This window comes from Terrapene carolina, unplaced genomic scaffold (genome assembly GCF_002925995.2).
Source record: "Terrapene carolina triunguis isolate 2854851 unplaced genomic scaffold, T_m_triunguis-2.0 Scaffold89, whole genome shotgun sequence".
NCBI lineage: Eukaryota > Metazoa > Chordata > Testudines > Emydidae > Terrapene > Terrapene triunguis.
The window spans coordinates 27,473,116-27,500,575 of NW_020664440.1; the positions used below are offsets into that span (position 1 = coordinate 27,473,116).

Below are 27,460 nucleotides of genomic sequence, written 5' to 3' on the forward strand. Positions count from 1 at the left end.
GCACAGGTTTCAAGTGTCATGTTTTTAAAATCAAGTCCTTAATACATATTTGCATAATAGATTGGAACAGTAATTGTCACTGTGGCTTTTGTTAGTTTGTTTGTTTTTTAAGGGCATAAATTGAGGGCAGGTAGTTATATCTAACATTAAACAACCTGTCTTTTGTATTTATATCAGAAGCTTAACATTAATTAAACACAGGGCCAAGTTCTTCATAGGATGCATGTGTGTGCCATTCCCATAGAATTCAAGCTTTGGCACCTGCTATTTAATTACATCTTAGTCCGTTGCTGAATGCTGGACCTTAAGAAAAGGCTTCAAAGTAAGCCAAAAAAAGAATCAGGTCCCAAGAAGGGCCCTGTCCTGGTCCCCTTGAAATCAATGGCGAAACTCTCATTGACCAGTTTCATAAGACCAGGATTTTGCTCTGTGTGTGTGTGTGTGTGTGTATATATATATATATACATATATATATACAGATTTGATATGAACATGTAAACCTGTTAAAAGTTCCTAAATAGTTATAAGAAGAAGAAAGTTCTTGGTAATTGTAAACCTCTGCTCTCTTATAAACAGTTCAAGAGCAACTCCCCACCTCCTTTATTATTTTTATTATAATAGTTAAAACCCCAGTGTTGCAACCGGTGGTGCAGCTGCCGCTGAGTGTGTATGGATGCCCACTGAAGTCTTTGGGAGAATCAATGGAAGGATCAGAGTCTCAGATGTTAAAATGCTGAAAAATAGAAACACTGGTGTTTACTAAACATGAATGAAAGGATGCACACAATGATATCAGGGTTATGTTAGTCCAAACATATGAGACTAGAAAAATCACTCCATTTTGTTGTCTTTTAGCTGTATCAGAATGGTGTATATTTTCTTAATGACAGAGCAATTAAATTGTATTAAAAAACTAGTAGGACAGTAAATGCTAAATGAAGCATTTCATGGCAGTAACAATCAGTATATAGAGATAACTGCCAAAGCACCTACCACTCAGTTATTCCAGAGAGAACAATATGAACTAAAGATTTTAGTACAAGGAGAAAAGTGAGGGGGAAGGGAGAGGTTACTACAGAGGACAGAGTTAAAGAGAAATGTTTTTAAAAAGCAGAGATAATCGACTCTAGCATTAAACTCTGAGGTACTAAGATCTTTCTTGACATGCAAATAAAACAAAATTGACACTAGTAAGGCCTCAGAAGAAAATTTGAATGCAAGCAATTTGATAGCACGGCATAATATAGTACAAAATAGATTTTTAACTGTAGCATCCTTAATAGAGAACCTCACAAAAGATTTAGAATGAAATTCACCCTTGTGTGGGGAGCCAACACAGTCTATGCACCACCTACGTCCATCCCACTTCAGCTATCAGTGCATTGTAGGGTTTAAGAGAGACTTAGCCAAATTGGTTGGTGCTCGGCTGAGAGGTGAATTTCACCTTTAAAGAAGTCTCTCCGTTTGTTTGCTTATTGACGATTTCCTCATACTGAGTGAAAACATGATCCTCTTAAAGTAAAAATTAAAACTCCCCTTAACTTCAGTGGACATGGGATTTGGCCCTAACATTTCATTGTTTTGTTCTGTTCTTTTAAATCTGCAGGACACTGTAGCCAAATCTTTCCCCCTCAGCTTGGCACGCTACAGATAATTCATGGCGATGGCACCGCCGTCGGAACGGTGATAACATTCCAGTGCTCCGCTCAGCACCTGCTTGTGGGACAGGGACTCGTAACCTGCATATGGAAGGGAGACAGTACACAGTGGACTGCTGGAGTTCCCTCATGCAAACGTAAGGATTCTTCTTCCAGAATTACTCAACACCTCTTCTGCGTTACCCTCTCCTTGTTTGCCCTGGGTAACCTATGAAGCTTTGGCATGACATGGGGATTAATTCCAGAGTTCTGTGGAAAGAAGAGGGCATGTTGAATTTCATTCATCGCTATTGCCACTGGCTATAATGGCACTCCGGGCACATTCAGACATCATGAATTACTACACTGGAAAGACTTTTAGCCAGATTTGTGCCTGGTCTAATATCAGTGACCTCAGTAGAGTTAGACCAGGGATAAATTTGACTCTATAGCTGCAAAATGTGCTGCTGTTTGTCAGGAAAATGTATAGATATGAGCAATCAGAATGTACCTGTATATTGCATTATTTAATTCCATTGTTTTCAGGAGGAATCATGCTGCAAAGAACATGGAGATATTTGTAAAGTACAATTACCCTGTTGCCTGTGGGTAGTAGAATGGAGCTGCTATCATATTGAAAAATAGGGCTTGAATGGCAACAATATTAGCTGCCTTTCACTCTGTGCTGTTTCTTATTTATTACACGCACAACAATAATTTAACTAGAAATGGGCCCAAAGCAAAACTCTGGATCTCAGTGCCTGTGAACTTCAGTGTGTTTGAAATTCAGAATAGACCTCAAGTTTGAAGCTTGGGACCTTGTCTCACGTTAACATTATAGGTAGATGAATAACTTTGCCATGCACCTGGAATTCCTGCTTCAATTGAGCCATACTTACATCTGATTTAGGAGGCTTCCATTATAGTAAGTAAATTAGAACATTCAGTTTTAAAGATTGTAAAAGTATAAAGCTATCTATGGAATTCAACAGAAACAATTCTAAACCTTGCAGTCAGGGTAGTGTAAGAAGTAGGAGTAGCTTTAACAAGACAATATCAGTGCTCAAACTGGACGGGCATAGGTTGTTATACCCTACCCCTGCTTCTTCATTCCTTTGGATAATTTCTTTCTCACCCCTACAACATCCCCAACGTCCAGCCCTGCACGTTTACTGCTGCTTCCATGATCTGTCCCATTCTCAGTCCTAAGATATCATTGTACAGAACTGTTGTTCCCCTAAGCAGGGCTAATTTAAATCTTTCCTTTCCTTTCCAGTGTTTGTTTTTACAGCTCTAGTCCTTGTTAAAATTTGATTTCAGAAAACCTCCAGTACATCATTTGCATTTGAGATACTGACAAAGTTGTGGTTTTTTTGTTATTGCAATGCTGGCAGCATCGCGTTTGATTAATTGCTCTGGCAAAGTTACTTGTGAACAATTAATTAGTAACTTATAAATAAGAGACTTTTTAATAGTCCACCTTTGAGACATCCTTAGCTTGAAATGAAGCCAAATGTCTCTGAGTGTCTTAGGGCATACTAACGTGAAAATTTTCATTGCATTATTATTAGCAAGAGTGTGAAGCAGGTAGACTTCAGCACAGTTTAATGGAAATGAGAGAGCTAAATTTAATAAGGTGTTCATTTTGGAAACCTGTTTCTATATTTGCTTTGCTGCAGCCATATCGAAATATGAGGCTTTTGGATTTAAAGTAGCAGTGATTGCCTCCATTGTGAGCTGTGCCATCATCCTGCTGATGTCTATGGCTTTTTTGACCTGTTGTCTCATCAAGTGTGTTAAGAAAAATGAAAGGAGGAGAACTGAAAGGTACGTCTCATTCCACAACAAAAGCTTTGTGAAACTGACAAAGATACCCATCAGAGAAGAGCCACGTATCTTACTCACATGGCCCCCATAGTCATAGTATTTGAGAACAACCTCATCTTTTTAAACATATTCATCCTAACAACACCCCTGTAAAGTAGTAGTATCCTTATTTTATAGACGGGGATCTGAGCCACAGAGACTTGCCCAGGGTCACGCAGGAAGTTGTGATGGAGGAATGAGTGGAACCCAAGTCCTAGCCACTGGGCCATATTCCCTCTCCTTGGATTCTGATGGGATGGACTGTATTATTTCCTCTCCTTTTCTCTATCTATTGGTGTCCTTTTGCTCTAACTTTACTTCTTAGTACAGTCTGCTGGGAGAATTAACCTCACAGTGGGTCAGCCACCAAAATGCCCGCCATCTGTAAAGTTGACCTAAAACAGGGACCCCAGGTGTGACGCACAGGAGTGGTGGTGAGAGAGAGGACTTTGCTTCCTGACTCAAGCTGGGCAAATAATTGACTTTTCCAGCTTGGCCAGCAAACCGAAAAAATACTTGGCTTGGTTCTGAAACTCTTTGGAATTTGTGCACAAATCAGAAAAGTTTGTTTCAGGCTGGCAAACTGTGTGTGTATCTGTGTCTTTATAGCCTTCAGCCAAGTGGTTGGGGGTCGCGCCTGGGATGGGAGACCCAATTTTGGATCCTCGCTCTGGAGCAAGGATTTGAACTCCTATTTCCCTAGCTGAACATCTTAACCCCTATGCTATAGGCTATTCTAGTCTCAGTCTTCCCTACTAATGCTGTTCCACTTTGGTCTGAAGAATATTTAAGTATTTACACAGACAGAGAGAGTGACTCTATATGCTGGTGATTAAGGCACTCACCTGGGCTTAAGGGCCTCACCACTCAAATCCCTCCTCTGAATCAGGCAAAGATTTGAATCCACTTCTCCTACCTCCCAGGGTGTGAAAAGTGCTTGAATGATCAAGTAGAGCCTCATGCACTATCTGATTTCCTGTTGTTCTTGGGAGGATACAGCTCTAGCTCATTACATATCTCACCTTCTGCCAAAAGCAAAGATTTACATGCAGGATAGTGAGCATGTTGGCAACTGTGCCACTGCTGACATCATGATGCTGTCCCCTTTTCTTCTCTCTGGTACATTCCACTTCCACACCTGCATTCCTCTTCAGTGGTACTCAGGCCTGATGCCTCCTGGCTCCTTCACACCTGTCCAGAGCCCAGCTTCCTATCCACCAAATCCCACTGTGGTACGTGCTCTGCACTGTCTCCACCTCCGTTCCTGCTGCTCGCCTTGCTGGATTCAAGCCCAGAAGGAGCAATATGGGGCAGATGAGGCCAGCGAAGGGCAAGGTGATGGGGCCAGCTCTGGCTCCAGGCTCCTCCATGTACATCTAGAGCTGTACTGGAACCGGAATTTCCATTCCGCGGGAAGTTCGACAGTGTTGAAATTTGGTTTTGTTTGAAATCAGAACAAAAGCAAAGAATTTTTTGAAATTTCCCACTAAACAAAATTTAGGGGGAAAAAATAATTGGGGTCAGTCAAGGTATTTTGTTTTGATTTTGAATTTTTTTTAAATTTTTTTTATTATATCATCATTTTATACTATAATATTGAAATAAAATAAAGTTCTAAGTCAAAAGTCCTTTTGAAATGAAACATCAAAACTTTTTGTTGTGAGAAGTTTGACGTTATCAAAACGCTTGTTTTCAGTTTTTTTCCAAACACATTTTTGTCATAATCGACATGTTCCCGTGGAATGTTTCATTTTCAACAAATAGGCATTTTCTGATGGAAAAACATTTAACTGGAAAATTTTCGATGAACTCTAGCTACATCATCACAATATAAGATGATTCCCTTTTCTTGGATCCTCTGTTTGTTGCCACCACCTCTCCATCCATTGCCTACCATCTCCCTCATAGCCATCCCTTTCCCCCAGCCATACGTCTAGCTACTCTCCCGCATTTGACTGTTTTTAACCCATATAACCAAAAATGTGTGAAAACTGAATTCAGGCTGGTCCAATGACATTCTGTTGTGCTGCCACAAGGGGGCTCTTGGTTCAGGTCCTGAGCTCATCCTCTACTCCAGTGGCTGGAGGGTGCTGGGAACACTGGGTAAATTGTGTGGCTTAGCCCCATAGTGGGGAGAGCAGCTGGTGGCACATGATAGAAACCTCCCTCTCTCTGAGCTTGGAGTGGCAATGACATGTCCTGGAGAGAGTGGCCGCTAGGATGCTCAGAGGGAATACAAGTTAGCACAGTGAGGTTGGGGGCTGGTGGGGGAGAGGAAATAAAGGCCAAAGATCCCAGAAAATCCTAGCATCCTTAGTGATAACTTAGCCCCCTCACACTCCTATTCCCACTGAAGTCAATGGGCAGCACTCCCATTTTCTTCAGTCGGAGCAGGATTGCATCCTGAAAAAAACAAGGGCTGAGCAAAACAAAATCAGAATTGCCAACTCTCAAAATTCTATCACAACTCTTGTGATATGTGGTGTTTTCCTTAAAGCCCCAGCATCTGGAGTCACGTGATGTCGTAAGAATCTCAGGTTTCCTTTAAAACCAAGATAAGTCCATTTCTAACCCTCGTGGTTGTGGAGAAAAGCTTGAAAATGTGACGTGAGTGGTATCCTAAGGGGTCAGACACCAGAGAGTAAATAAAACAAGCCCCAAATGTGTTTGTTTTAATCTCATGAAATCAGCTTAAAAATCATGATTTTTGAGGTTTAATTTATTGTTTGAATGCATGAAATTGACAGTACTGCAGATTTTTTTCAGAGTAAAACGGTTTTCATTTTTCCATAAGGTGCCAGCAATTTTTTAACAGTGACACTTTTAAAAGGCCAGATCCTGCTGTTTGTAGACAGGATGAATTCCCTTTGATGTCAATGAGCGTTTGTCTGTGAAGGGACACAGGATCCTACCCTATGTGGCTTTTACTAGAAGTTAAACATTAGGGAAATATCTAACGGACCAAGGAGGGAAAGCATGGGTTGCTGTCGCATCCAAACTGAACAGGCCTAGGAAGCACTACATTCCTCATGGGAACGTCCTCTGGAATTTAATAGGGATTAAATCAAAATTATTCTAAAAATCTATAGATTTGAATAAAAATAATAACCTTTCTACAGGTTTCTTTGAACCATTCTAAGTGTTCCATAAGGGATTGCCCAGAATCGTATGTTTTTTTTACAGTAAGTACAAAACTTTGGGTTAAATTTTCAAGCATAAGATTTAACCTATCTTGAGCCGCAGTTGAAGAAAGCGTCCCTCTTCAGGAAGGCATATACTTGCGTCTGGTTATAGGTGCATACTTAAAGTTAAGCATGTGCTTTAGAGTTTTCCTCAGGAGAGATGATTTTAAGCTTATGTGTTCCTAAATCATAGGCACTAAACTACTGTACAAATGTCTGCCCTGACTGTAGATTTTAACCGAGCTGTGTTTACAGGGATATGCAACTGTGGTACCAGCTCAGAAGTGAAGAACTGGAAAACATGCAAGCTGCTTATTTTGGTTTTAAAGGCAGAAATAACAACAATAATAAACCCTTCGGGAATAAACCAGTATTTGATGATGGGACTAACCTGGCATATGACAATGAAGGCTTCTGCAGGTGAGATGATTAAAATGCAATACGCTATGTTTCTGAATGTGTTTGCCTGAGTAGATTTGAGAAGAAGGAGGATTAGTGAAAAGTTGTCTCAGAAGAAAAAAAACATTGTAAGTGTATTGTCTGGTTACAAGTAACACCAATCTGTAGCCAAACACGACAAGCTGGTCTGAGTTCATGGTGTTTGCAGTTTGTGTTCCAAGCTGTGTGTGCTCCATCCTGCAAGACGCTGGGCACGCCTCCGAGGTGCTGTGCATGCTGGGAGGGTGCTGCACGCCCATCGCTTGCATTATAATCAGTGGGAGCTGAGGGTGCTTGACACCTTGCAGGGTCAAACTCATAGACTTTAAGGTCAGAAGGGACCAATATGGTCATCTAGTCTGACCTCCCGCACGATGCAGGCCACAAAAGCTGACCCCCCCACTTTCCCTTAACTCTGCTGTTGAAGTCTCCAGATCGTGATCTAAAGACTTCAAGTTGCAGAGAATCTTCCAGCTTGCGACCCCTGCCCTATGCTGCGGAGGAAGGCGAAAAACCTCCAGGGCCACTGCCAATCTACCCTGGAGGAAAATTCCTTCCCGACCCCAAATATGGCGATCAGCAGAACCCCGAGCATACAGGCAAGATTCTCTAGCCAGACCCTCATTTTGCCAGCGATGGCCGTTATTGCCTAATTGACTAAAATCACGTTATCCCATCAAACCATTCCCTCCATAAATTTATCTAGCCTAATCTTGAAGCCAGAGAGGTCTTTCGCCCCCACCGTTTCCCTCGGAAGGCTGTTCCAAAATTTCACCCCTTGATCCTGTCAAGACCTAAAGGTTTCATGTTATTGGTTGTTTTCTGTGGGAATGAATAATGTCACAAAGACAAGATGTTGAGACAGTTTGAAAGCCAGCATGACCCTGAGCCCTTATAGCCGTTCTCTGTCCTGTCCTCAACGCTGTTGTGTTAGGCCTGGTCTATACACAACATTGCACCACGTTAATTAAAGGTGTGTATTTAAGCCCATTTTGTGAAACTGGTGCTGAGGCCTGTGTGGATGCACTTATTGGTTTAAAGCTGGCTTGAGCCTGCATCAATACCTTTCCAGGCACGAGCTCAGTCGATATAACCAGTTGGAAACTGGTATAAGCCTGTCCATACAGGGCTTGGCACTAGTTCAATGACATTGGTTTAAAAAACATACATTTAGTTAAACCAGGGCAAATTGTGTTCCTTATGGCTTCCTGGGCTTCGGGCCAGAGGAGACGCAGTCAACCACTGTATGTGGCATGCTCTCCTCAGGGCCGGCTCCAGGCACCAGCTTAACAAGCAGGTGCTTGGGGCGGCCAAGGGAGACGGGCGGCACCTGCGGCAATTCGGGGGCGGCAGGTCCCTCACTCCCTCTGGGAGCAAAGGACCTGCCGCTGAACTGCCGCCGCCGATCGCGGCTTTTTTTTTGTTCCTAATTGCCGCTGCCGATCGGGATCGCGGCTTTTTTTTTTTGCTTGGGGCTGGCCCTGGCTCTCCTCCCAGACTGTCCGTATTCCCGGCCGATGTGTGCGTCTCTGGGCAGCATTAAATGGTTTCTGGCAGGGCAGGGGAGGAGTCAAAGCTACATGTTGTTTAGTGGGTGTCAATCTGAGGGCCAGACTGCATTAGTACCACAAGTCAATAGAGCCAATAGAATACCACTCAGTGTGCATCTGCAACGTCACAACCTGTCCCTAAATAATGGTGCAAGCTCTTTGGGGCAGGGAATATCTTTTTATTGTACGTGTGCTTAGCACAGCGGGGCCCTGATCCTCTGGGGGCTACTTCAGTACAAACACTGTCAATAATTGTGAGTGAAATCCTGGCCACACTGAAGTCAATGGAAATTTTGCCATTGACATCAGTGAGGCAAGGATTTCACCCCATATGTCTAAGGGACCATACAGACTGTCACAAGGTCGACTACACGGGCTGAGGGATGGTGTAATTTACAATTTAAACTTAAACTCACCTCTGAATTTGTCCAGATGTGTTGCACTGATTTTACTGGTATAAACTAAAGAGCAGAGACACGTGAAGGAAAATGATAATACCATGTGTCAGATTCTAATCTCAGTTTCACTGGTGCCACCCACATAATTCTCTGTCTCATTTCACTGAACTGTTCTTTTGCTATCGCTTAGCACTAATATGCAATATACAGTAAATTACAGTTCCTGTTTACTGTTAATTCACTGCTCACTTTGCAGACTTTGCTTACAGCAATATCTATGATTTGTAATGGTTACCTGTAGAAAGCAATTTTATACAGCTTATAAAACACCTTCCATTCCACAGCTAGAAATTATTTTTAAGTGGTGCATTTAAACAAAAGTCTGATGGCTGTTTAATCAATTTTTAGATTTGGTGGGGTTTAGAAAGACTTCTAAAGCTAATTATAATGGTGACTATACTCTTAAACCAGCTCTTCAAAAGGATTAAGAACTAATTTGTAATTTTGAACAGCTACGTGTGCTGGAGTGTCAACACAGGGTAAAAACACAATCTGCTTTTAGGATGTTTAAAATAAAATGTATAATCCAGCAGTTCCTAAATATAAAGGTTATTGCTCCATTAGAGCTACCAGCACCTTAGAAATTCTTATCTAAGCCATTCTGTGGAGAAAAATCTTTCATTCTATTTACAAAATACTGCACCTCCTTCCTTAACTGAATGTAACAGGGAATATACAAGAAACGGGACATGCAAAGGTTCAAATAAACAGCTTTTATAAGGTCTGAAAATGTTTGTTAGTTCATTAAGAAAGTGGAGAGTTTATAAACTTTGCAGAAGAAAACGAAGAGCTGGGAGGGCTTATGAACTCTGCAACCTTTCCACATAGTAAACTTAATGTGCTGAAAACAAATATCCTACCTTTGGATGACAGAGTGCTGGTTAATCAGGATTCAGATAATCAAGTTTCCACTGTATTTCACCGATGCAGAGACAATGTGCATCCAGCATGTGTGGACTAGTTATTCAGATATAACAAAAAAATCAACTAGATTTCAACTGTATCAAAATCTCCAGGTTTGAGCTAAAAGTCTGGTTGTTGCAAATGACCACTCATGTTCAGAAAGGCTGTTTCTTCTAAATGGAACTGGAAAGCATTTGACTGAGTTTGGGCAGTTATGAACACTCAGCATGACCTTTTAACAATGCAAACCAAACAAACTTTTGTATAAGTACTTACAATGGTACATTTATATTCTCCGTTCCATAGAATGTTATTAAAGCTATAGATTTCTACAGTTTAATGCTAGTAAATGGATCTGTGTGCAGTGGAGGAGATGTGGGAATTGTCTGATGCATTATGTGGCAAATGAACCTTGAATATGACAAATGATATGCCAGCTTTATGTGTCACTTTGAAGGTTTATTTGTTGTATAATGGATTAGACAGAGTCACATCTTATTCATCATCCTAACCACAGCTTACTGTTAACAGCCAGGCAGTATCAAAGGATGGCTAGGTAAGTGCAAACGGAAGCTGGCTGATGTATTATAGGATGGGTGAACATTAAAGACCCCAAATGAGGTACTAGCTTTCCCCATTGTTTCCTTTCTATATATAATGCAAATATACACTTGGGCAGCTTTCATTTTGGGGTATTTCCTGCCAGTGCATCAGTCGCCATGGGCATTCAAGCCTTGTGCAGGAAATTGCTAAGCTCAGGGACAAAGTGACAGCAAATTCAACCAAAGTCACTATTACCTTTTTGGGATCATTGAAGTAATTGACTTTATTCCCTGATTAAACATCCTCTTATTGGCAAGATCTGGCCTTTGATTGTAAATCAGAATTTCCCATTGTTTCCAGTGAGGAATTATGCTTAAAAAACATGGCTCATTGTTTGGGTTTTCCCTGCTCTTGTTAATGACCAAGCCACACAACACATAGACCCTCAATGGATCACAAGTTGCATGAATTCCCCCCCCTCCTGCAGCATGTTTGTGTGTGTTTTTTTTATGTGAGATAACAAAGGGAAGTGGTTCCCTCTCGTAACTTAACCAGAGAAGCTGAGAGATGGGGCATGTGCTTATCTGAGGGAAGAGTAGTGGAGCCTTGGAGATTTATACAAGTTTTATGATAGAATTGACTTTCTTTGGAGAAAAGAATTCCTATCACAGCAGTTGCTCCTTTGCATGATACTTAAAGTATCATAGGGTATATCTACATAGCAGTTAAACACCACGGGCTGGCCCAGGTCAGCTGACTCAGGGCTCAGGCTGCAAAATTGCTGTGTAGACGTTTGGACTCAGGCAAGTGTCCCAGAGCCTGGGCTTCAGACTAAGCTCAAACATCTACACAGCTAGTTTTAGCCCTGCAGCCTGAATCAGCTGGGGTGGGCCAGCCACAGCTGTGCCAGGGGTCTTTTGTTCCAGTGTAGACACAGCCTTTGAGAGACAAGGCTGAGGTAACATGTTTTATTGGACCAACTTCTGTTGGTGTCTCTCTCACCAACAAAACATGTTACCTCGCCCACCTTCTCTCTCTAAACAGTGGGACCAACATGGGTCCAAGAGCACTGCAAACAACTAAAGTATCTGGGAGATAGAAAGCACCTTCTTTAAGACACCTCCCCTGCCTCTTGAATATATCTTTAGCCTATTTCTGACTGTCAAAAGCATTCTTACTGGACAATGGTGCAGTACACAGTTTTTTCTGTCTTAGTTGAAATTTCTTTGAAAGATTGTTTGTTCTATATTTAGATCTGGGAACAAAAATAGTTTAAGGAAAAAAAAGACGAAAACCCCACATTGCTATTTGACAGAACAGACATTTTTTAATGGCTCATGAAATAACTTTAAGCAAGTCAGCATCAAGCTTTTGTCAGAGTGATCCCACAATTTTCACCTATGCTTAGAATAGGAAATCAGTGTGACAACTGTGTAGTGTGGGTTGGCAGCTGTTGCCTTTAATGGTGACCGCTGTACATGGAAGGAGCCACATTCTGACCTTGGATACACGTGAACAAGTCACACGGAAGTGATGGGAGAGATGCACATACGTACGTGAGATCAGCATGTGAGTCAATGTGAGGTGCATGTTAGCAATTGCCATCTGTGCCATCCAGCTGCTATTTGGAAGAAAACAACAGTGTGGTGGTTACTAATACTTATTTTAATAAAGCCACGTGCCTCTAAGCTCCATATGTTGGCAACATGACCAGTCTCTTGTAATATTCCGATGACTGACTAGTGCCTGAATAATTTACAGCCACTTACAGGGAGGATGTGCCACATAAGAAGGGACTGAAAAGTTTGTTTTCTCAGGATTTGATGGTAGGGGATGGAGGAAGGAGAGAATGTGTGTTAATGGTGTATAACAGGGAGCACAGTGAAAAGGGAGTTGGGATATTTTACCTTGGATGAAGACATGGGGGAAGGAGTGTGGCCCTGGGCCATGCACACAGCCCAAAGCAATGTGAGTGAACCTCAACTGCACCTACAGTGAGGAGTACAAGGTCACCAGTAGAGGAGGAGCCCAGTCCAAAGAGAGGAGAGATGCCCATACAAACAGCAAAAGGTGTGTGCACCTGTGATGCAAGGGCAGTAGCAGAGGTAGTTAGGGGTTGTCTGCACAGGGAAATTGACCAGAATAGCGGTTCCAGAATTAGTCTCCACTCATGGTGTTATTCTGGAATAGATATTCCACTTTAAATTCACACTCTACCTTACTCCAGAATAACAGCCCCGGGGAGATAACACCCTTAGACCAACATTCCCCCTTCATCCACAGCCAGGACCCCTGCTGGCTGTTTAACAGATGCTAGAAAAGTATGACTCTGCAGGTGAGCCATGCAAGCTACACACCACACATGGACAGGCACAAGCCTGAATATTAGCAAAGGGAAGTTTAATAAAAGCTGGCAGTCTCCACTGCAAGGTGCAAAGATATCTGAGAGATTAAAGTGAGTGTCAGTGAGAGATCATAGTAAAGTAATGGGAACCAAAAGGAAAAATGAAACCACTTCTCTCCACCCAAGCATAGCTGTATGGCCACCTATAAAGGAGCAGTGAATTCCAGATGCTGTTCAGCTGAATACAAACTAGAGCTGGGACAAGGCAAATTATTTTGGCCTTGGATTCACAGATTGTAGGAACAGGGAGAAGTTTCCTTGGCTCATTTGTGATTGCCAAACTGAAACAACACTCTCCTTCACCCCTTTTCAATGATTCCAGCCATTCTTCTAGGGATTTCAAGAAGAATCAACTAATGAACATGCATAACCTGGCACTACGATAGGAAACTCGCTACAGTAGCTAGGGTACACAGTAAATCATCCTCCCTGTGCATATGAAAATATCCAGTAAACTCAGAACACCCTGCTGCGCATGCCTTGCTACCACCAAACCAGGAGTGTGCCATCCATTAGCCCTACCACTGGAAAAACAGATACAGTTAGAAGTAGTAGAAGTTCACCTGCACATCTACCAATGTGATATATGCCATCATGTGCCAGCAATGCCCCTCTGCCATGTACATTGGCCAAACCGGACAGTCTCTACGCAAAAGAATTAATGGACACAAATCTGACATCAGGAATCATAATACTCAAAAACCAGTGGGAGAACACTTTAACCTGTCTGGCCATTCTATGACAGACCTGCGGGTGGCTATCTTAAAACAGAAAAACTTCAAAAACAGACTCCAACGAGAGACTGCTGAGCTGGAATTGATATGCAAACTAGACACAATCAACTCAGGGCTAAATAGGGATTGGGTATGGCTGAGCCATTACAAACATTGAATCTATCTCCCCTTGTAAGTATTCTCACACTTGCTTCTTATCAAACTGTCTGTGCTTGGCTACCTTGATTATCACTTCAAAAGTTTTTTTTCTCTTACTTAATTGGCCTCTCAGAGTTGGTAAGACAACTCCCACCTGTTCATGCTCTCTGTATGTGTGTATATATATCTCCTCGATATGTTTCACTCAATATGCATCCGAAGAAGTGGGTTGTAGCCCACGAAAGCTTATGCTCTAATAAATTTGTTAGTCTCTAAGGTGCCACAAGTACTCCTGTTCTTCTTGCAGATACAGACTAACACGGCTGCTACTCTGAAACCAGTTAGAAGTAGAAGAGCCTGCACTAGGTGGTAATTCAGTTTGCATTAACATCCAGATTATGGTATGAAATAACCAAACTACAGGAAGCCTCCATTGCCCTCAGTCTCAGCACATGTCCCCTCATTTTATCCCCCGGGATAGCCCCTTCCTTGACAAGGAAAGAGCTGTGGCTATGGCTGGTGAGGACAGGTGGCCTGCTTTCTCCCCTCTTCAGGGATTTTTTGAAGATCACAGCAGACCAGCTGCCTTCTATCACCTTTAAGAAACATATCTGCTGTCTCTCTCCTTCAGGCTTGAGCAGACAAGCCCAGGTTGCTTCTGCTCACCCTTTGGAGTTAGGCTCAGCTAATCAGCCCACCTGGAGAAGTGTCTTGTAACAAAATCCAGTCCACCCAGTTCAGCAATGCATCCCAAGGAGCTGCAATTAAACATGATGGTTTTTTTTTTCTTTTTCTAACATGAACATTTTTGGAGGAAATGCTGCATTTGTGTAGAAACATTGACAACAACCCAAAAACTCAAACCAGGAAATTTGGAGTGTTTGGGGTTTGAGGTGGATTCTTTTTTACAGCTCTCTTGCTTGTTTTCAGATGTACTGTTGTCACCAGTTAGCTGAACTGACTGCTGGAGTGTGTCAAGTGAAATGGAAAAGCCCATGTTTGTGACTACACTTGAAAGTCCCCCTATGCAGCTGGTACATATTACCAAGCCAAAATCTCTGCATCTGGGCAACAGATTGCTGTACACCCACAGAAGTTATTTTTAGTGCTTGACTCTGAAAGATCGTGAAATTCGGTCCTGGGTCCTTTCCAACTACAGGGTGTCAGTCAGTACGCATTATCAGGGTAGTAAGCAAAAAGCAGATAAGGAATATCCAATAAAAAGATGTCCAAGAGAAATGAGTGCAGAAAAACAAGATGTGCTTGGGAATTTGAGGCAAATGTGTATAAGTGATGTTGCAAAATCAGTGAAATGAGCTCCCAACATTTGTCCGCGCAGAAATCCCAGCTATGCCCTCTCTTCCACTTAAATATGGAGTCTGTAAAGGGCCAGGTTCTCTACTGCCCTGTGTCTTGTGTAAAGGATTGGAGGAAAGGCACATATTTAGGCCAGGAAATTAGAAAGCCAGAGGACAGAATGCTAAGGTAAAGGGCAGCATGGCTGAGAGATCTTTACAGAAGCAGGAAGCATGGTGCTGCAGATTTACCCCAGCGAGAGAAGGGAAGGTGTTTCTTCCTGTGCGGGGAGCTAAGCTGATCTAAAGTTTTGGTAGTAGGGAAAAAAATAAGCAGAGCATAACAAAAGACACAAAATGAGGCTAAAAACTCAACAGCAGAAAGCTATCGAGATGGAAGGTCCATTGATGGAAAAATCAAATGGGGCAAAATGCTGTACAGTTAGTAGCAATTTACCACCAGACTGCAAGAGATCCCTGAAGGTCAATCTGCCCTGAGGAGATTCCCGCAATGCCAGGAAGTACTGCTGGAGTTAACACTGTGTCTGTGTTTTCATTACTACATGCCCTTGCTTACAGGATAAGTGTAGTGTTGCCACAGGTATCGCTGAAAGGGCAATTGCATTCTAAGGGTCTGCTCCAGTTTCCATTGAATTAGAGCCAGATCCTTGCCCCAAGCTAAATCCCTTGTATGCTGCTCTAAAGGGACAGCTGGGGATTCCTCTAATATAAAGGAAGCCTCTGGATGTGTAAAGTCCGCCTACCCTGGCTTAGTGTCACCCCCTTGTCCTGCACCCGCCACATAGGTGGTATATTGGGTATTGGGGCATGGCCTCAACGCTGCTGCTCTAAGTTCTGCCAGGGGCTGAACCGGCCTCCAGTTGCCCCCAAGATTGGATGAGCAGAAAGGGGTCCTACTGCCACCTCTGCCCTCCCTACCTCAGCTCACCTGAGAATGCAGACCTTTGTGTGGGTGCAGAATTGGGCCCCTCTTCTGAGGCTCTGCTTTTAGATCATTTGGTCTGAAATGTCTCTCCGTGGTGAGTTCAAGGATGGCTTATTTGGGGGAGTCTGAAGGAGTCCAGCCCTTTCCCCTCGTTATCTGAAAATACAAAAAAAATCTCCAGTGTTTTTCCACATGAACAGGCTTGTCTGGGTGCTGTTTTGCATTCAGATAATACATTGGCGATTTTACACCCACAAAAGCTGAAAACAATTATGAGCCAAATCAGCTGGGGGGAAGAATTTAATCAGAAAAATGTGAATGATAATTGGGAATCATTTAAGAATATCTTACTAGATGTCCAGAAAGCCACAATCCCGCAATTGAGGAAGAAGGCTATACTTGTTAAAAAAACGAACTGGTTTATAGGGGAAGTAAAGGCAACTATAAAAAAATTAAAATAAAAAATATAACAAATAGAAGAAAGGGTAATTTGGTAGTAATGAATATATATCAGTAGAAAGGAACTGTAGAAATGTGATAAGGGAAGCCAAGGGACACCGGGAGAAATCTATGGCCAACAGAGTTAAGGACAATAAGGAGGGGTTTTAAAAAAATATATTAAGAATAAAAAGAATGCTGACAATTATATTGATCCATTACTAGGTGGAAAAGGCAGAATTATCAATAACAATGCTGAAAAGACAGAAGTGTTCAATAAATATTTCAGTTCTGTATTTGGGGAAAAAGCAGATGATATAATGTCATCATATTGTGATAACATTCTTTTTCTATTTCATTAGTATCTCTGGAGGACAATAAAAAGAAGCTACTAAAGTAAGACATTTTTTAAATCAGCAGGTTCAGATAACCTGCATCCAAGAGTCTTAAAAGAACTGGCTGATGAGCTTCCTAGACTGTTAATGCTGATTTTCAATAAGTCTTGGAACACTGGGGAAGTTCTGAAAGAAAACTAATGGGCCAATTTTTAAAAAGGATAAATGGGATGACCTGGGTAATTATAGATCCATCAGCCTGACATCGATCCTGGGCAAGATAATGAAGCGGCTGATATGGGACTCAATAAAGGCTTAAAGAAGGATAATGTAATTAATGCAAATCTAGATAGGTATATGGAAAACAGATCCAGTCAAACTAACTTGATTATTTTTCTAAGATTGCAAGTTTGCTCGAAAAAGGTAATCGTGTTGGTGTAATATACTTGGACTTCTCTAAGGCTTTTGACTTGGTACTGCACAACATTTTGATTTTAAAAAAAACCTAGAACCATATAAAGTTAACATGGCACATATTAAATGGATTACAAACTGTCTCATAATGTAACTGTAAACAGGGCTTCACCATCAAACAGTGTATTTCCAGTGGAGTCCCGCAGGGATCAGTTCTTGGGCCTATGCTATTTAACAATTTTATCAATGACCTGGAAGAAAAGATAAAATCGTCACGGATAAAGTGTGCAAATGACACAAAAATTGGGGGAGTGGTAAATAATGAACAGGACAGGTCACTGAGTCAGAGAGGTGTGGATTGCATGGTAAATTGGCTACAAGCAAACTGGGTGTAATATATGGCTAAATGTAAATATATACCTCTGGGAACAAAGAATCTAGGCCATACTTACAGGATGGGCGACTGTATCCTGGGAAGCAGTGAGTCTGAAAAAGATTTGGGGGTCATGGTGGATAATCAGCTGAACATGAATTCGTAGTGTGACACTGTGACCAAAAGAACTGATGCGATCCTGGGATATATAAACAGGGGAATTTTGAGTAGGAGTGGAGAGCTTATTTTACGTATTTATTTGGCACTAGTGTGACCGCTGTGTCCAGTTCTGGTCCCCACAATACAAGAAGGATGTTGATAAATTGGTGGAGAGGGTTCATAGAAGAATCCTGAGACTGAATAAAGGACTAGAGAACATGCCTTGTAAGGATAAACTGAAGGAGCTCAATCTATTTAGCTTAACAAAGAAAAGGTTAAGGGGTGACTTGATTACAGTCTGTAAATAGTTACTTGGAGAACAAATATTTAATAATGGGTTTTCAATCTAGCAGAGAAAAGTACAACATGATCTAATAGCTGGAAGTTGGAGCTAGACAAATTCAGACTGGAAATAAGGTGTACATTTTTAACAGTGAGAGTAATTAACCATTGGAACACTTTACCAAGTGTCATGGTGGATTCTCCATTATGGACAATTTTTAAATCAAGATTGGATGTCTTTCTAAAAGATCTCTAGGAATTATTTTGAGGAAGTTCTATGGCCTGTGTTCTACAAGAGGTCAGACTAGATTATCACAATGGTCCCTTCTGGTCTTGGAATCTATGAAAGTCAGGATGTTCCAAGTTATGCTTCCCACAACACTCAGAACTTGGCCATATTTCACTTCTATTAAGGCATAAATGTCAATTCAAAGGGTTTGGTCCTGCAGATCCGTAATCACTTTGAGAGGGTGATGCAGCTGCTAGATGCCATTTGCACAATGCTGGGACCACTGGATCATGTAAATGCAAATTACATGTCCGCCCACAGCTATCCTCTCTTGCCTAGTTGCAAGGCAGTACTTAAGTGACAGGGAGGCCATCACACATGGCTATGTGAGGAGATGCACAATTGGAAGCAATGCTAATAAAACAAAACAAGTGATGGTGTCACCTCATGTGCTTAATATTGTATTACAGGGAGTGTGCAGTGAAATGGCTACAAGTAGTGCATGACTAGTTTGATACCACTGCCTGTAACTCAGGGCAGGTCTACACTTAACACGCTGCAGGGGTGCCACTGTGCCGCTGTGGTGCTTTAGTGAAGACACAAATATGCCAATGGAAGAGCTTCTCCCATTGGCATAGTTAATCCACCTCCGTGAGAGGCAGTAGCTACATCAACAGGAGAAACCCTCCTGTCAACATAATGGTGTCTGCACTGGATGGACTTTTCATACCTCCGAGCTACATAGTTATATCGATGTAAGTTTATAGTGTAGGCCTGGCCCAGGAGAGTTATGTAAATATGTGATGTGACAGGGCAATTTCCTGCAATATCTATGGGAGACCATATTGTATTAAGTATAAGAATAGTTTATGTATCATTGTAGACCAGGGATGGTATGCACTTCCCAGGGAGAGAGCTACCACAGCTCCTCCAGGAAGTAAAAACAGTAGGAGATGGTTAAAGCAAATCACTCGGGTTGTAACATCTTGAGTGAGGTACTGCCTGTGATACTGCACCACATATTCTTCACAGTGATATTATTATGATTTGATTATGACATAATTATGATGTATTTTGTGCAAGATACGTCACGTGAGATGTCATTGGAAAAGTTATGATTTGCTGAATATGATTATCCTATTTGTATGCATGCATCATTTTTGTATCTGAAGTTATGAATATTGACTATGTATCTGTATTTCAAATACAGTTACACCCGGGTAGCGCCCACTAGACAAAATGCTTTCAGTCTAGATAGTGGGTGGGGAAGGGCCTAGTCAGGGCAATGGGCCATTAGGAAAAACAATAGGCCTTAGGAGAAGCTTATCTCCCACCTAGGGAGCCTTCCTATGAATGCTACAGACAGCCTCCAAGTAATGGCTGCTATGAATCTACAAGGACATGTGATGAGACCACATGTCTCTAAACTCCATCTTGGGATGTCAGTATTTTTCCACAGACTGGTCTGGGAACCAAGCTGTGTGAACAAAGGGTTCCCTCCATAAGCAAAGGCTATATAAGGCAGGGAGTGACATCACCTGGTGTTCTTCACTCCCCTCACGAGAAGGTTCCTGGAAACACCCGAGGAACAAAGACTGAACTGGGGGAAGTGCTAGACCCAGGCTAAAGGGATTCCTAGCCTGTGAATGAAACACCTGGGGATTCCAAGCTGTAAAGCATGTGCAGTTTGCCCCTTAGGAATCTGCAGCCTGCTTGTATCATCTCTTAGGATGGGTCTGCTATTCATATCCAATCTATTTAGTATATTAAGCTTAGTTTGTGTTTGTTGTTTATTTGCTAGGTAATCTGCTTTGACCTGTTTGCTATCACGTATAATCACTCACAGTCTATCTTTTGTAGTTAATAAACTTGTTTTTGCTTTATCTAAACCAGTGAGTTGGAGTGAAGTGTGTGGAAATCATAACTCAGGGGCAAAGGCTGTTGCATATTCCTCTCCGCGTTGAGGGAGGGGGTGAATTTTATGAGCTTACGCTGTATAGTTCCACGTGCAGCGCAAGATGGTATAATTTTGGGTTTATACTCCAGAGGGGGTGTGTGCCTAAGGAGCTGGGAGTTGCCTTAGCTGTAGCCTTCCTATGCAGCGGCTGGTCAGAGAGCCTGCATGTAACTGCAGCTGGGTGTGTCCCTACCTGTATGTATGCTGGTGAAAGTGCAGGCTGGAGGGCTCTGCAGCTTGTCACAGCAGTACAGTGTGAGAGGGAGCCCAGACTGGTGGGTCAGGGGGCTCAGTGGTACCCCAGTCCCAGACTGCACCCCAGGGGTGACAACCTATCACACCGCCTCCTGGGAAGGCTCACATATTCTGGTTCAAACTGGACTCTTCAGAGACCAATAGACAAAGAAAGGTCTTTTAAGCCCGTGCTTAAACTGACTCAGGGCCTTCAATCTGGTTCCTGATTTTAAAGACTGATATGAACGTGTAAGAACAGGGAAAACCCACTTGTGGGGTTTGAAGGACTGACCCCTACCAGAACCCCATGTTGGAGTTGGGGGTGACCTCTGGTAAGCTTTCTAATATGTGTGTAGGTTCTTTTATTGTCTTTATATACTTTCTCTGTAAAGCTTTTACCTTAGCAATAAAGGTGTTTGCTTAGGAGAAGCTGTGTGGTAACTTGTAACTGCTGGCAATACACTGCCATAGCCCTTGGAGAGAAAGCAAAGCACAGGTGTTCGCTTGCTGGAGGTATCACAATGCAGATCAGGGAGCTGTGCAGCCTTAAAAACCCTGGTTGAAAAGGAGTGAGACGCAGGTCTTCTCTCAGGAGAGGTGAAGTCTGAGAACTGGAAACCTTTAAGTGGGTGACCATGGAGGGGGAACACTGGTGCAGTTACTCTGAAACTGTGACACATGATACTGGGCAGAACATTTCTTTTAAAAAGTCAAGGATACTTGCACAACTAAAATGACGTCTAAGAGCTTGGTGTGTAACTTAACTGGGCTTCACCGTCATTTAAAAATCTATGGCCCTCCTTCTGCAACCTCTGCATGTGATCAGTACACCCCTTGAAGCCAGTGAAAGCTGCTTCCATGCAGCAGAAGTTGATTCAGATCCACTGATGCTAAGAGAAAGAGGAAGTTGGCAGCTGAGAATTTAAGCTCCAGTAGCAAGGGAAGGTAGTGATGCCCCCTTAATGGTATGCATGTTAATATTATGCATATTACTGTGGATCGGGACATCCTAAAGTCTAGAGCTGGATGAATACCACCCCCCTAACTCCCCCACCTCCCCACTGAACCAGCCATAGCAGGATTTAGCCATGAGAGTTTTAGTATTGAGGCAAAGAACAGCTTGTCTCTGGCCCTTGCACAGGTGGGCAGGGCGAGGAAGCAAAGTGGGTGCAAGATCTGCAGACAATAGCAGTCTGGGGAGTGCGGGGATGGCTTTCTTGCCCCAAATGATCACAAAGAGGAGGAGGCAGACCTATGTCCCCTCTTTTCTCCATTACCATCCTATAGACTTGGCCAGGAACACTGGGGGAAGTAGGCTGCAGCATCCCAGCCAGTGCTCCCCCATTGGGGTGATATAGTTCTGCACCACTCCACCCCCAATGTGGGTCAGTGGCTAAATCCCACAGTATGGCCCCAAATGGGGCACTTCAAATCAATCGTATCCAATCCAATCACGGTCTTGGGACGACTGGGCAAAGGGGTATGTGATTTGTAGCTCAAATCTGGGAATGCCCCAAAATATATACTATTCTTGTCCCCTCTCCATTTCCATCCCCCAATATGGCTATGCCTTCAGAGAGACGCATGGGCTAGTCCGGGTTTGAACATGGACCTAGGAATCAGGGTCTTCAGAGTTCTCGTTATGGCTTTGACAATGATGCCCTCTGTGATCATGGGCAACTCACTCCCACTTCCTGCCTCAGTTTTCCAGCTGTAAAAGGGAGAAGATAACATCCCCTACCTTGTAACAATGGTAAAGCACTCGCCATGTGAAAAGTGCTAGATATATATTTGCTAAATTATATTAATTTTCTTCCTTGCCTTAATACACTGTTGCAACTAATGCTGTGTGTGTGTGTATTTGTATTTCAGAAAAGGTTCCATTATTGTTTTCATAATGGCTCCATTATTATCAATGCAAAGTCACCTGACATAAAACAAGAGAAAAGTTCCATCCACTCCCATTAGAAATCACTCCGTTGCCAACAACAGACAGGAAATACAAAATGTACTTATGATGTCCCGCTGTGCTGGAGTTCTCTCATTGCAAGGAGGTCCTATTAGCTTTCTCATCCCCTGCAGCTAGGAACAATTCTCAACTCTCACAAAGGAGAATCCATTCAATTCATCTAACAGCCATTGAGGCACGGTTCTGTATATTACTCTTTTCTACTGGTATAGGCCATGTCTATATCTCCATTCCCCGCCCCCCCATTACACCAGCCCCGTGGACTGTATAATCTTGTTTTTTCTAATATTGTTCAGGAGCTGTAGCATGTGCTGCCTGTTGATTTTATATTCTACTAGAAATAGATTTGAGAAGAGAATGCAAACATCAGCATCAACAACAAAAAACCCAGGCAAATGAACCCTCGGCATCTGTCCTTTCCAAATTTAAAGTCAAACATGGCCATGTGAGAATATCAGTATCCAGTGTTACCGTGTTTGGTGTTATTTTCAAGTAAGCGCTAAGATGAGCAGGTGTTATGAGCCCAAATCACTCACTAAGAGTATATCTATGTTGCAATTAAAAACCTATGGCTGGGCCATGCCAGCTGACTCGCGCTTGCAGGGTTCATGCTGAGGGGCTGTTTAATTGTGGTGTAGACATTCGTGCTTGAGCTCTAGGACCCTGCGAGGTGGGAGGGTCCCAGAGCTTGGGCCGAGCCAGAACATCTACACTGCAATTGAACAGCCCCTTAGCCTGAGCCCCACAAGCCCGAGTCAGCTGGCACAGGCCGCACTGGTATCTCATTGCAGTGTAGACATACCCTAAAAGGCTTTGGAATATTCCAGCTGGAGTCTGGAATGAAGGACTGTTAACGTACAAAAGGGGGTCACCCATGTTATGCTGCTTGCACACAATGGAGGGAGCACCAGTGAACAAAAGTACAAAGTGAAACTCATGTTTCATAGATCAGTATAAATTCACAGGAATCAGTCTCCACCTGATGCACATGCCTGTAGCTCTTGTTAACGCTGGGCCCAGTCCTGCCACCTCTGCTCAGTCCTTACTCAGGCAAAATGCCCACTGACTTCACTGATCCCACTGACTTTTGCAAGGCCTGCAGGATTTAGTCCAACGCACTATGAGTGTTTTCCTTCAGGACATGTGCATTTGTACATTTTTAACATTAATAGGACACCCCTAGAGAGGCAGCGGCTAATGCTCCGGTATTTGGTTGCACTCCACTTTTCCACCCAAAGCATCTCCTAGTGGAGAATGACTACATAATCATCGAAGGCCAATTCCTAGTCTTGCTGAAGTCAATGGGAGTTTGCTACTGAGCGAAATGGGCTCAGGTGTTGTTCCTGTAGAATAACCAGGTGGTGCACAGTGATGATCTAACTACAGTCTTCAGGGAATTTTTTTAAAATCACAGGGCTTTAGTGGTGCAGCTCCCAACGACCTCCATGGGAGGCAGGCTGCAGCTGCTAAATCCCCACACAAAGCTTTATAGAATAGCTTCACAGTGGGATCCGCTGCAAAAGTAAGCTCTACATTAAATGCACAAAGGCCAAAAATAGCTTGTTTTGAAAGCTCTTTGCTGCGATGTTAACATGGTCCCTTGGCAGGTCTTGCAAATGTAAGCATTCTGCACTCCATGCAACAACTTACAGACACAGGTATATTTTACAGAGTTCCTCTCCTCTTCTCCCATCCCAGACTCTGTTAGTTTCTTCCTTCTCCCTCTGGCCTTTCTCCTTCTCCTCCTCTGTACTTGCTGTTTTGATGAGATTGTTTTCCCTTATAACTACTTCCTATCACCTCAAGAGCATTGAGTGGAGTTGCTGGCACTAAAAAAAGCATTTGTCCTTGGCAACATATGGTGCCCAATTGTGATGCTGCCAGTAACTGTTTTTTTTCATGGGCATTTCTAGCACTTGATTAGAAAGTCTTTACAATGTTATGTTCTGCATCAGCATGCAGTATCAGCATTTGAATCTTGTATTTTTGTAGCACTTCGTTCTTGCATGGGTAAGTAACCTCCACACCCCAGCCATACTTCCTGCCAGTGGAACGCTTATTTCCTCTCTTGATACACAAACTTAACTCAGCGGAAGGGTGGCGGTGCTTTCAGAGCAACGGCTCCAACTCTGATGTGCTTCAGAAAGATTTTCTGAAGTGCTTGCCCTGGTTTACATGAGGTGAAGGAAAGTCACTTCTGCTTGAAAATCAGGATGGGATCTTTCATGTCAATAAGCAGAACCTTTTTGTCATTTCCCTATGCATGGTTTCGAAAAATAAATAGGGTGAAAAATAACTCCTGCCTTTCAAGTGTGTGGGGGGAGGTGGAATTTACAAGGGGTAGTTAGCCCTCTGGCACAAGGGAATCCATGCAGAGGTGGGGCAAGAAGGTTTGGTCTGCTCATGTGCTGAGGGAACCCTATTGCTAGGGCCCTACCAAATTCACGGTCCATTTTGGTCAATTTCACAGTCAGGATTTTAAAAATCATAAATTTCATGGTTTCAGATATTTAAATCTGAAATTTCATAGTATTGTAACTGTGAGGGGTCCCAACCCAAAACAGTGCCCTGGGGGTGGAAGGTGTGGCAAGGCTATTGTAGGGGGGTCATGGTATTACCACCCTTATTTCTGTGCTGCTGCCTTCAGAGCTGGGTGGCCGGAGGGCAGCAGCTTGTCAGGCGCCCTGCTCTGAAGGCAGTGCCACTGTCAGCAGCAGCGCAGAAGTAAGGGTGGCAATGCCATACCATGCTGCCCTCACTTCTGCGCTGCTGCTGGCGGCAGCGCTGCCTTCAGAGCTGGATTCTTGGACAGCAGTCAACTCTCTCTAGCTGCCCAACTCTGTGAAATCTGGTCTCCCCTACAATAGCCAGATTTCATGGAGGAGATCAGATTTCAGGGTCCACAACGCATTTTTCACAGCTGTGAATTTGGTAGGGCCCTACCTATGGCGGTTCAACTCCCACTGCCTGCATAGAGGGGGGGGATGCTATCTCCTTGGCACCATTCCTAGTCACAAGCTTCATAAAAGCCCTTCTGCATTATCTCCATCTGGAAGGGGGTGGAGCTAGAGGTTAGTGGAGCAGGGAAAGCTGCTGTGCTCCAGGGCAGTCTCCTCCTCAGCCCATGAGCAGGTATCCAAGCAGGTGTCCTAGCCGGAGCTGATACGGGCAGCATTAACCCATGCAGATTCCCTTTCATGGCTGCTATTGAATAGCCACAAGGGGACTCCGGTGCGTGTATTAGCGTGCAAGCAGAGCGAGGGCCTTACGGCTTGTCTGCGTGTGAAAGTTGTACAAACCTGCCCCCTCCATGTAGATACAGTTATACCAGTAAAACAGTGCTGATACCAGGATAGCTTATTCCCGTATGGGAAGGAGACTAAACTATACCAGTGTATGGCACCTTTGCACCAGTATAACTGCATCCACGCTGGGCATGACATGGGGATTAATTCCAGAGTTCATGGGCATGTTGAATTTCATTCATCGCTGTTGCCACTGGCTATAATGGCACTCCGGGCACATTCAGACATCATGAATTTACTACACTGGAAAGACTTTTAGCCAGAGAGGAAAGGGCCAATGAGTGAGTGTAACTGTAATTTATGTCCATTTTAAGGCTACTTGATTCTCAGGTACCAGTGTAAAGGGACTTGAAGGTACCTGAGAATCAATCCCATAGTGTAGGCAACTACCATGATTTGTCAGTAGGGCAGTTAACAAAACTGCAACAAAATTCAAAAAGAGATGTCCTCCCCCACCCCCCGTTACACCGGCAGGTAACAGTTGTTTTCAAGCTGTGCCTCCTTCACAATTATGCAACTCTCCCAGCTTCAGCTGAGAGACAATTATTTGCCCCATCACTGCCCACTGTTTTAATGCTAGAGCAAGCAGTCCATGTAGCACAGCACAAATTGTTTGGTAAATGCTTGATGTGCAAATAAAATGGAATTGAAAATTCTGACTCTGCTAAAGCAAGTGAAACCCAACTAACTTTCGCCTTCTTACTTGCAGATTCCACCAAGAACGGACTAGGGACATCGCAGCTTCTGCGTGTTGCAGAGAAAATGACTGTCAGCCCAAGTTCAACACAAGCGATAGTGCACCTATTAAACAATTACTGCCAGAACATAACGTTCCAATACATACAGTGAGTACAATACATGTTGTTGAGGTCTATAGACATGATAAGGATATTTATAAGAAACTCATCTCTCGTATACCTGGATAATCAATGTCAGAAACAAATAATTTGCTGTGTTGGACCAAAATGAAATATGGTTAGAAATATGTGCCTTAAAGACTGCATAGAAAACTACTTAATTATTCTTATGAATCTGAAAATTTTATACATCAAGATTATTTTAAAATGCTTCCAGATTTAACTTAAATAAAATAATGAATGTTGATGCTTACAATAAGTAGCCATTCTCTACAAAGTGCTAAATATCATGGCAAGAATATAATATTCTCCTGTACATACCATAGAGAGAAATGGTAACCATTTGTATATTTGCTTCATGTAAAGTCTCTGACAACAACTACACATTCATATGACTGCAAACTTCTTTTAACCTGCGTTCTTTTTGTAACCATGCCAGAAAAAAAAACGTATTTTTGCACACTAGTCTGAGAATTACAATAAAGATTTCTTTTTAATGAAAAAGCATTGTCATTTTATTTGAGAATGGCATTACTAGTTAACTCACGCATTCTAGGTATATACAGGACCTCATTGTTCATATTAGAATATATGTGTTCTTGTTTTTCCAGTTTGGATAATTAAGGAACTGCTCTGGCTCTTATTCTGTAGTTACAATATAGTTGTTCTCCACGTTCAAACAGAGTTCTTATTTGTTCTCTCATCAGAAAAATAATAGGAATTGTTGCCACTTTCCAGCCCTTATAAAATATGATTGTAAGGCAAGCCCTGACAATAGACTTAATTTGTGACCTCATTATGAAGAATTCAGACG

At 42.7% G+C, this 27,460-nt stretch overlaps 1 protein-coding gene across 1 annotated transcript in view; it reads left to right on the plus strand.

Annotated features, from left to right (window-relative positions):
* The window catches only part of SUSD3 (sushi domain containing 3), a 49,286-nt gene extending 22,350 nt beyond the window's left edge, over nt 1–26,936 (plus strand). Inside the window, exons 2-5 of the mRNA XM_024223401.2 lie at nt 1,607–1,795; nt 3,317–3,464; nt 6,941–7,105; nt 26,499–26,936. Coding sequence (XP_024079169.2) covers nt 1,607–1,795; nt 3,317–3,464; nt 6,941–7,105; nt 26,499–26,715 — 719 coding nt within the window. The 3' untranslated portion in view covers nt 26,716–26,936. The remainder of the gene's footprint in view (nt 1–1,606; nt 1,796–3,316; nt 3,465–6,940; nt 7,106–26,498) is intronic.
* The last annotated feature ends 524 nt before the right edge of the window (nt 26,937–27,460 follow it).